This window comes from Garra rufa, chromosome 6, assembly GCF_049309525.1.
Source record: "Garra rufa chromosome 6, GarRuf1.0, whole genome shotgun sequence".
Taxonomy (NCBI): Eukaryota; Metazoa; Chordata; class Actinopteri; order Cypriniformes; family Cyprinidae; genus Garra; species Garra rufa.
Window position 1 is genome coordinate 28,013,563 of NC_133366.1, and position 10,849 is coordinate 28,024,411.

The 10,849-nt window shown below is 34.4% G+C and overlaps 2 protein-coding genes across 5 annotated transcripts in view; one reads left to right on the forward strand and one right to left on the reverse strand.

Annotated features, from left to right (window-relative positions):
• Window positions 1-1,137: 1,137 nt before the first annotated feature.
• On the reverse strand, window positions 1,138-7,865 carry LOC141337375 (splicing factor U2AF 35 kDa subunit-like). 3 transcript variants are annotated; one of them, XM_073843188.1, is made up of 8 exons: window positions 7,808-7,865; window positions 7,330-7,417; window positions 5,311-5,377; window positions 3,885-3,934; window positions 3,047-3,145; window positions 2,764-2,897; window positions 1,512-1,604; window positions 1,138-1,422 (listed from the first exon to the last, which is right to left on the reverse strand). In XM_073843188.1, the coding sequence occupies exons 1-8, from the start codon at window positions 7,849-7,851 to the stop codon at window positions 1,311-1,313; spliced, it is 687 nt and encodes a 228-aa protein (XP_073699289.1). In that variant the 5' UTR covers window positions 7,852-7,865; the 3' UTR covers window positions 1,138-1,310. The 3 variants fall into 3 exon arrangements, with proteins under 3 accessions (XP_073699289.1, XP_073699287.1, XP_073699286.1); XM_073843186.1 differs by lacking the exons at window positions 7,330-7,417; window positions 7,808-7,865 and adding an exon at window positions 4,537-4,601 and having other exon boundaries at window positions 5,311-5,375; XM_073843185.1 differs by lacking the exons at window positions 5,311-5,377; window positions 7,330-7,417; window positions 7,808-7,865 and adding an exon at window positions 4,537-4,821.
• A 645-nt stretch (window positions 7,866-8,510) lies between these two features.
• gemin8 (gem (nuclear organelle) associated protein 8) overlaps window positions 8,511-10,849 on the forward strand; it is a 4,858-nt gene continuing 2,519 nt past the window's right edge. The window contains exons 1-3 of one of the 2 annotated variants that reach the window (XM_073843180.1): window positions 8,511-8,575; window positions 8,791-8,832; window positions 8,971-9,364. In XM_073843180.1, coding sequence (XP_073699281.1) covers window positions 8,830-8,832; window positions 8,971-9,364 — 397 coding nt within the window. In that variant the 5' untranslated portion in view covers window positions 8,511-8,575; window positions 8,791-8,829. Of the gene's footprint in view, window positions 8,620-8,790; window positions 8,833-8,970; window positions 9,365-10,849 lie in introns of both variants that reach the window. The other variant, XM_073843179.1, reaches the window with a different exon arrangement.

Genomic DNA, 10,849 nt, shown 5'->3' on the forward strand with positions numbered 1-10,849 from the left:
ATGTCAAAAAACTGTCATAGAAATGTTATATATTAATATTTTTTTCTACTTTCACTGACTGTTGTTTTTTTTATCAGCATCTCTTCTATTCATAATTACCAAACATTCATTCATTTTCAGAATTGTAATGCTTTAAAAGCTGGTTTCTTTACATAATGCTCACTGTCAGTGGGCAACACCAGCTACAGAGCTTCCTCTGCTGAGTAACGTCTCTTTATCTTGCAAGCAATTAAATGACCAAGCCCTCAAGCACCAAATATGTATAGATTTTGCTTTGCGAACACCTGTTTGGCTGTGCGAACACTCAAACTTTGTACAAAATCTACCAGACTAAACAATCAGCATTTTCTTGTGGTGAAAACAAAAACAATGTGTTTAGGGGCTTCTGAACTTCTACATCAAATTCAAGCTCACCTTTTATCTCTGTACAAAAACAATAACAAATAAAAAAGTGCAATCAAGGATTAAGATGTGTGTGTGGGTGAAAAAGAAAAATCCTTTTTTGACCTTATTCATAGTTTTGGCCCTATGACCCTGCCAAGGGTGAGACTCATGGAGTGGAGTGGGATTTTTGATTGCCAGTACAATATAATTTCTTTCAAACTAATTACATCAATAAAATGTTCAGTAAACACATGCAAACCACACTCTGACATCCTTACCAACATACCCACACAATTATAGCTGCATTATTTTTCCAATTGACTCTATAATAGACTATAATATGCATAAGAAGAAAACACGAAAAAGCGAGTATTTCTTTTATATGCAAATTTGAAAAAAAAATGGCACAATCTAGTAAAAAATGGAAAAAATTTAAAATTTGAAGCCTTGCCGATAGAATGAATGCCTATTAGCAAATATTGCATCATTTTATAGTCAAATGGCCCTGGGTTAAAAAATTGCAGTTTTAATGGGTTTCAATGTGGACATTTTTGTCCTTAAGGTCCTGAGTGTGAGTATTTTTTTGTACGGAGGGTAAAATTAATTTTTTGAAGGAAATGAGGGTGAAATATTAAAATTTCAATAAAAATACACACCTGAGCCAAGATTTTTGCAGTTGGCATTAACACAGGCACACTTATAACAAAAAATAAAACTGAAATGGACAAAAATGTCCATAGGGTCACACAAGGGTTAAGAAACAAAAATCTTTTAATTATAAACTTAAAAAAAGTAAATAAACATAATGTGACAAACTGAAGGGTTTCAAGCTAGAAACATGATGGCATCTTGTGTCTCACACAAATGCTGGTCATTGGTTGATGACACTAAGCAACAAAACATAGGCAGCAAAATTGTGTCATGGCTCAAAATCTTCCAGAACGTTCACGATCTCTTGATCTTCTCCTCTCACGTTCACGACCTCCACGACTGCGGTCACGAGAGCGTCTTTCATGAGATCTTGACCGAGAACGATGTCTAATGGAAAGATAATTTCTGTTACAACAACAAAAATGCCAACACTAATAAAAGGCCCTAGACTGGCCTTTGATGAAGGTTTTCAATACCTTTTTCTACGACGTCCATAAAGCTCTCTCCTCAGTTCTCGAGAAATGGGTTTCAAGTGCATGAAATTACAGAAACCGCCTCTAGTACATTCCCTGTGGAGACAAGGCAAGACAGTACACGTAGCAAGATTTTTGTTATTATACAATAAATAAAAAGAAAATAGAATAAAAAAGAATAAGCAAGCTAGTGGTAGATGCCTAAAAATAGATAGATAGAATACAAAAAGAACAGAGAAGCTAGTGTTAGCTTTTTTTTTTTTTTTAAGAAAACAAGCAGTAAGTAAATGACTACTAAGTCTAAAAGGGCATGTTTTTTTTTTAAAGAATAGAATTAGAATAAAGGATGCTACAGTTAGAGGGTCAAATAAAGTCAAATAAATAAATATATTGAATTAGGGATGCACTGATGTATCAGCCAAAAATGTTTCTTGTGTTGAATATCACATTAACAAAGCATCATTAACTTAGGTTCTGTTTGACCCTATGTACCACCTGTAGTTCAAGCCATGGTTGCCAGGTCCACGGTTTTCCCATCACAAAACATTATTTGTAATGTGCCTCCATTCCAATTATCACACATAGCTTTGTTTTGTTACTTCTGATAAGACCTAAGTCTTAGCTTTCAAACTCTATATATTTTAGTACAAAATTCAAACAATAAATGCGGTTTTGTTCACTGGAACCGCTCCGTTTCAAGCGGCAGTGCAATGCACATGTCTCTTACACTTAAATGCACATTATTGTGGGAAATAATGTTGAAAGATATAGTACAACTAAAATGTACATCTGAAATTAAACAGTATTGAACATAATAGTGTTGTTGTTCATTTTAACTTCTAACGTACCAAATGAGGGGGTTTCCTGCAAGTTTACAGCATTAGATGGGAGAGATTTTTTTTCCTTAAGAAAACTAAACTCGGTATCGGCATCTCTATCAGAGAATTTTCATATCATGCATCTCTAATATTAATTTAATATAAACTATAATAATATAACCCCCCCCCCCCCCTTTTAAAAAACAAATTGCATGAATGGCCTTTCAATGTCAAAACAGCAAATTACGCAGAAAGGCAACAAGTTTGCCAAGCATGTTGTGTGGCAACTACGCAATATTTTGTATATGAGAACTTTGGACATAATCTTGAACAGATTTCAATCAGTCATGAATATGTTTCTTAAAAAGTAACATATTGTATTAAAATGTCTTTACTGGTAAAATAACAGAATGAACGAAGAAATGTGAGACACTGACCCCATTTCATATTGCCTACAGCAGGCTTCTCTGAAGTCTGTAACTGGTGAGAGCTCTGCATGTATTGGTTGGCCATTAAACCAGCGATTATTAAGGTCCAATACAGCCTTCTCAGCATCCTCTTCCCTCCGAAACTGTTCAAACAATGAAATCAAGTAAATGGTTACACATTTCCAAGCATAATTTGAATGCAGGCTGTTTTAGTTGCATATACTGAAATAAATATATATATATATATATAAAAAAAAAACATTAATAAACAATGTTTCAAATTCTACACTACCTTCACATAAACATTTCCGACCAAATGATCACCAAGGTTATCGCACACATTCATCTCCTCGACCTCTCCATACTTCTCCTCCATTTCTGTAAAGACTTCCTGTTGAAAACATAAACAATCAGTACTGCAAAATGTAGAAGTAGCTACTTCAAGGAATAGTTCACCCAAACATTTTTAAGTCTGGCATCATTTACTGACCCTCATGTTGTTTCAGACCTGTATTTTTTTCTGTCCATATAGTGAAAGCCATGTGGTCCAATGTTGTTTAGACACCAACATTTGTCAAAAATATCTTCATCGTGTGATCCAAGAAAAGACGAAAAAAGTCATATAGTTTGGGAACAACATGAGGGTGAGTAAATGATAGAAAAAATTGTTTAAACATTTTTGGGTGACTCATTGCTTTCATTGAACTACTTATTCTCATTAAGCATTATGGCATGTAATATAATCACAAAATAAGAATGGCGAGACACTAAAGAAATGCTTTTTGTGAAAACTGAAAAAAATAAAAGCTACTGTAAAATGTCTGATCTGTACCATTCAGGCCTCCACAACTAAAAACCTTGGGTTGCCAGGATTTCTCTCTCACTGAACCAGCATGGCTTTTAACAGTTTCGTCTATGTATGTAAATATTAGCCTTGTCCTTGATTAAACATCACTTTAAGTAGATGTTAGATGGACAAATTTGAGTCATTTAACATAGTAAAGACCACACAGACTCAGAAATTCTGACACTGAATTCTGACCATTCTGTAATTTCTGAATTAGGTCCACAGGTCTTAGAAAGCAGAAGGAAAAAATCAAACAAACAATGAAACATAAATGAGAACTTACCTCAAAAAACTGGTCATAATGTTCCTGCATTTCCACATCACTAACAGCACCTAGCAACAATTTTTAAAATATAATTAGAACAAAGGTTTATTAGAGTGCAATATTTTGAAATATAGGCCCCATAGCATGCAAATAACGAAATAAAGTTTTAGATTAACTGGCCCACCATAAAACTACTGGACAGTGTTAAAACAAAAACCAACAGAATAATTAGATATATAACAGATCATACATTTGGACTGAGAATTTTGAACTGAGATTTCAGAGAGGAAACAATTTTAGGCCAATCTGCCAGGCACACAGTAAGCCTTTGTATTTATCAGTTTGTAACTAATCAGGATATGGGTCAAAGTCTGTTCCCCTGATAAAACAACTTTACATCTCATTATATTACATATTGTTTTAGGAGTGATGCATACTTGGGTATAAGAAAAAAGCTTTCTGCAAATTCTAAATCCTGCAACAAATAGACCTTCATTTTACCTCTAAACATATGGTCATGGTTACATCACTGCAGTATTTGTGAAAATTGTGTTTTCAAAAAATACGGGATCAAATTATGTAACATTGTTATGGATGCTTCTGATATGTGCCAGTCATAAAGAAACGCTCAGTGCCGCAGACTTCTGCAAGCAAGTGGGGGGCAACTTACAGTGTAAACCATCAGCAGACTGGGCAGTTTTGAGTGTTACGGTATATGTTCATGAGGACAATGGTCTGAAATACAAAATGTGCATCTTTGTGAAAGAAACTCTAAGACTGTTTAGCATCCAGGTCTACAGACCACATTAGATATCAACATCATAAATTAGGCAATTCATGAAAACAAGTGAATTGGGGAGAGTGGGGTCAGCAGGAGCGGTCAGAGATCCATTCAAGGTGACAAAAGAACCAGTACATAAAGGTCTCAGGGCTTTGATGAAGCAGAGAAGTATCTTCTGTAAACAATAATGTAAATATGTACAGCTTAGTTAACATAGGAGGAATATTCAATATTTTAAAACAGAGATGTTATCATATCCAAAACAAAAACAAGATGTCTGCTTTCGTCAAAGTGCTGAGTATATATAATGCTGTACGTTCACACTTAGGACCATTCAATGCACATCTTTATAAACAAGGCCCTGTTTCCAGGAATCATGTTGGAGGAAAAGGGGCATCAAACAATTGGCTTGACAATCTCACATTATGGATCTTTTACATAACAACAAATCCATAACATTTTTACTGCTCTTTGGAAACAGCAAGTTTTCATGTTTTACTTGATGTGTGTAATGTACTAAAGTACAGTATGGGTACAGATGATTAATGCTGAGGATGCCTACCAATCAACTTTGAGTTTTCTCAATTATCTGGAATTTAAATTAATTGAAATTTCTTGCTTACCCCACAAGCTAGCAATATGTAATGGAAAAGCAGGACTTACACAGAGAGGCGTCGGCTGTCTGTGCACTGTTTTGGGGGTTGCGGTAGATGTTTTGAATCAAGATGGTCTGCAAAGAGAAAAATTTAAATATGTACATAAATAATTCCCAGTTGGCTATATAAATAAACTGCACATGCTGCCGAGGCAGTTATCTTTGTGCATCCAACAGACTGACAATTGGAGGGACCAATATTCCAAAAAAAAAAAAAACAGAAAATATTCTACTGACAACAATCTGTGTAATTGGAGAGAAATTACTGCGGCAAAAAGCCGGGTAAAAAGCTGATCAATTAGATGATATAGTCATCTTATTAAGGCAAGAAGGCAAGATTAACTTTCTTATATGTCTCAGAAACTAATGGATTTCCCAACACTCATAGATCTGAAGCTTGTACCATGAAGGTAGTTGAACAAACTCAGGTTACATGTTTAGTTTTGACAAAACACGACCAATCATGATGCTGATCATCAACATTCTCTGTCAGCTAAGGCTTTGATCCTGAATTCATCGATCATGTGCACATGAAAGTGTGACATTAGTAACAAACAGCCAATCACATGCCTTGAAACATGCATTTACTTCATGTGAGAGTCATTTAGTTCTCTTTTCTGCCAAAGAGATTAAAAAATATAAACAATTTAAACCCATTTATATAGCAAACAGAAAAGAGCTGTCCATGAAAGAGTAAAACTAAAAATACAAGTAAAAGTTGAAGTTATTAGTTTATATAACATTATTTATATTAGTTGATAATATATAGTCAAACCAAAATTTACTCAGACATTTCTCACATTATCAGTTTATTCTATATAGTTTATGATAATAATAAAATATGACAAGAACTCAGAGTTAAACTGTGTCAGAACAAATTCATCTTGATAATGTCAGATAACTTTGATAGAAAGGTATGTAATGGATTACAATCAACCAAAAATTCAGACAACTGTTAGTATGACAATATTTACACAACTATCAATATGTTGTTGACCGATTACCAAGCAATGCTTAATTTTGTTCAGTTTGTGGTGCAAAAAAGTCACATCAGCAATTTAAGAAAAAACACTTAAGTAAAATGGTCAGGTAAAAGTGTCTGAATAATTTTTGGTCCAACATTTTTTATCAATTTTACTGGTAGCCCACTGTATGAAGAATTTTGGGGTATAATATGTCACAGTCTTTATTCTGCTATCCTCACATTCAAAATGAACTATAGTGTTGTGCACCCACTAGTAAAAAAATTATCAAAAATTATATCTGTTGTCTCAATAATTTTTGGTTTGACTGTATACAGTATATATAGGTAAACAGAGACTTGAACATGTAAGGTTACATGTAGTTTATTTATTGATTATGCTGAAGCTTATGAAGCTTATTTATATTAAAAATTATCTGTGTATGAATTTTAAGTAAATGCTTAATTATTTAACTAAAAATTATATGAATAATATATAAATCATATAAAATATTACAGAATCATCACTAAAAGCCAGATGATTTTGTCTTTTAAAATATTTTGCTATGTATTGACATTTAATTTGAAGCCAGCTAGACTGGCTTCATGGTACAGGCCCCAGATCTCAGGTGCTTTAACAAAAAAAAGTCCTGAACACTACTATGGAAACTATGGATGAACTACAAATGACTCTAATCTAAATGTCATTATGTGTAAAGTGACTGAAAAGAAGGAGTCTGCAAAGTTAAATTTGTTTTATGTGAGAAAAATTTACACAAAAAAGCAGCATTATATCAAACTTAATAACACATACATGTAAAACTGAATATGTAAATACAAGCTTACTTTCAGTTACAATGTAAAAAAATTCTTTGCAATAAAAGTATGCCAAGACATTACATTTACAACAGCCTATGTAAATTTAAGATAGATATTCAATTATATACTTCTTTCATAAAGTATACATGGCAAACATATGAAGTTGGTTTCACTTTTTAAACATATTTATAAACCAATTTTAATGATGTGGAAATAAAAACCGGAAAAGTTCGAGATGTTAACATACCTGACTGAAAGTTGGTTTATTGTGTAATCTAGAACACCGATCTCCATGACGGCAAGCTCCAATTTTGAAATAAAAGGAGCAATTGACCCTAGAAATGACAAACAGCAGCACATAGACTGTTCTATGACAGGTAACGTACAAGTAACGTTACTGATATTAGTGCAAGACCATACAAAGTGATTCTAACTTTTTAAACGGACAAAGTACAAATTCCAACTACTGAAAACCTATACCTATACAATACCTATAATTTACTGATGCTGCCAATACATTAGATATACATTCAAAAATGTTTTTTTATAAATTGGCAGTGTATGATTTCACTGCTGTAACCTGCAGCATGAGCAATGCGGAAGCTGTGTCTTTCCCAAAAAAATATTGTTTTGTGTTTGTATGTAAAGGCTCAGCAGACAAACAGGTATGTTAGCCTACATATCAAGTAATATTCGAAAAAAAAAATAATAATAATTTAGCTTACTTGTCTTTTTCTGTACCAAAAATGGACGCAAGATATTCCGCCATCTTGAACGGTCCAAATCTGCGATCTACGTCATCAAGAGCGCGCGCACGCTTCTATCTGTAGATGTCGCAAAAAAACAAAAAACAAATCTGTAGATGTCGCAGGTGAGATACTATTATTGTTCAATATTATTCAGAATGCTTCCATTCGCAGTCGTCAAATTATTAATATAATTTTTATTTCTACACCTACTGGACGTGTGATTAGATGTTACCAGAGCCACCTCCTTACACGCGGAGCTTTCAGTCTTGCTTAGCAATGCTTAACATGAGATAGACGCTGTTCTGTTTTAGTGAACGTCTATGAGGAGATGTCTCAGCACGCTTAATAATGTGCTTTTGAGTGGAAACAGTGTGCCAGGTCCTTGCCGCAAATCTTTAATATGTTTGCATCTGTCAAATGTATTTATTTATTTTTTATTGAACAATAAATATATGAACAACATAACTACGTATACACATTTGTTAACAAAGACTAAAATAAATAAATACACTGTCTATGGGCAGTAAACAATATTACACAAAAACATGATAGGAGTTACAAGCCTGTACAATCTAAATAGTTACTTTTGCTCCGGCTGTCTTAAAACTCTTCCGATAACGCCAGAGGCATTAAATGATTGGTCTACAAGGATCACGTGGTCGAGTCGTTGAACGAAAGCTTGCCGTCTCCTCCGTAAAACAACTCTGGTTCTACTGACTCTCATGGCAGAGGAAGGCACGAGTGGTGAGAAGTGCAACTAAGCAATGCTGCTTTAAGTTTAATGTCTAGTACGTTTAATTGTTGGAGTCTTGATAGTACGCTTGTGTTACTATTGAAGTTACTAGATAACTTCGTTTATGGAAAAATTATTCGCCTACATAATTGTCCACCGCTGTACATACATACATGTTTACTGTTGTGATATGGTAAAATAAAGTTATTACATTTCTTTCTAACAGATGCAGAAATAGATTTCATTAACTAGTCGCTTCTTCAGAATGGTAAGTTTTACACTTCTGTGTAATTGATTAGTGTTTCATCAATATTATACAGCCTCTTTTATGATTGATTCTGCATTCTAACACCGAGTTCATTTCAAGCATTTTTTACTGTCAGCATCAATGTTTGTTGTGTTTCAGGCCAGTCAAGGTGAAGGAGAGGTGTGGTACACCCACCCGGTTTATGCCCGATATTGGCGGCACTACCAGCAGGCCATGAGCTGGCACCAGAGGCATAAGCGTGCGTATAGAAAAGCTTTGGAAGTTGGCTACTTCCAGTCACTGTATTCCATGTACCCCTCTGCCGTCCAGCGATACTCAGATTGGCATTCAGATGAGAGCTGGAGGGACGGTCACAGACACAGAATGACAGGTAGAGAAGAAGAAAGGGAGAATGAGGCCACTGATTCAGACAGTGACATGGAGGAGGAGAGTTCAGATGAGAGCCAAATCGAGTGTGATGTCAGTAACATGGACATCTCAGAAGAGCTGCGACAATACTTTACCCAGACAGAGCAACACCGGCAGGAACTCAGTGAGTGTTTAACAACATCTGTGGAAACTTTTAGAAAAGCTGACCTTACAGCTGTAAAAATTTGCACTTTTTGGGGTTTCACAAATACATATTAGGACCACCATGTGGTTTACATTATTGTTTATTACAGTTGAGGTCAAAAGTTTACATACACCATGCGGAATCAGCTAAATGTTAATTATTTTACCAAAATAAGAGGGATCTTACAAAAATGCATGTTATTTTTTATTTAAACGATGTAAACTTTTGACCTCAACTGTATATGATATAGATACTTTTAGTTTTTCTGTTGCAGAAACAATTTTTGGTCTAAATTTTGTTTATTTTTGTTTTGTTTAATTCGGGAACATGGTGGTTACATTATTAGTCTCTTTTGAGCTACTTTATTAATATTATTGTTAATATTATTATTATTATTATTATTAATTTTATTATTATTCAATAAAGTTTTATGTGCTGCTTTTCAGGACATCAAGCTTGCCTTACAAAATAAAAGGGAAACAACAGAAAAAAACACATAAAAGTAGGTGTTATACAATAGAAGAACAAAAACCAAACAGATTTAAAGTGAGAATCAGGAACGAGAAATATTAGAAAGACACCGACAGCCCAAAATCTTCTCTTCTCCAATTTGATTTGCTTAGATAATTCTTTTATGTGGGGAAATGTTGGATGTGAGCTTGAATATGTTGGGAAATGTTGGATGTGAGCTTGAATATGTGGGGAAATGTTGGATGAGAGCTTGAAAGGAGCAGTGGTGCTGTGCCAAACTCATTATCCCAGGATGTCCCACTGCAGTCATGCAGTCTCTTCACACTGGCCATCTGTTTTACACACTAATCCTGTTTAAAGTTGAGGTGCACTCTAATAATTTACTGCAATCATTTTGGGATTATTCATTCATTGTTGAAAACTGACCTGATGGTATGTGATCTCATATTTAAAGGGATAGTGCACACAAAAAAAAGAAGATTCTGTCATTAATAATTCACCCCCATGTCATTCCAAACCCATAAGACCTTTGTTCATCTTTGGAACACAAATTAAGATATTTTTGATTAAGTTTCTTCTCTTCCGCGGCAGTCTTCAACACACGTTCATGACAGTACCACGGTGCATGCTTGTGCATTCCTCTGTTTGTAAACAAGGTGCAGCGCATCTGGGGTCTACATCAGAATGCCGGATCCTGCGTCAGCGGCACCACACGCATATGTCGTAGTATTATTGTGAATGCACATCAAAGACTGAGGTGGATTTAATTTGTGTTCCGAAGATGAACAAAGGTCTTATGGGTTTGGATGAGTAATGACAAAATTTTAATTTTTGGGTGAACTATCTCTTGCTTAAGAATAGTATAGAACAGTAATTCTCATATCTTAAGCTATCTTAGATAATAATACTAAGTTAAAATAAATTGTTGCTATGTGCTGTGACCACAGAATGGAAAAATTTATGATGGTTCCATGCACACTTTTTTTTTTTTTA

Bases quoted from the DNA above. Each gene is read 5' to 3' on its own strand.
- LOC141337375 (XM_073843188.1), bottom strand. From the start codon at position 7,851: ATGGCGGAATATCTTGCGTCCATTTTTGGTACAGAAAAAGACAA. The intron at 2,898-3,046 runs GTAGTGTAGAAT...TTGTTTGAACAG, and splicing joins TCGGAAATGTTTATGTGAAG to TTTCGGAGGGAAGAGGATGC. The intron at 1,423-1,511 runs GTATTGAAAACC...TCTTTCCATTAG, and splicing joins TATGGACGTCGTAGAAAAAG to ACATCGTTCTCGGTCAAGAT.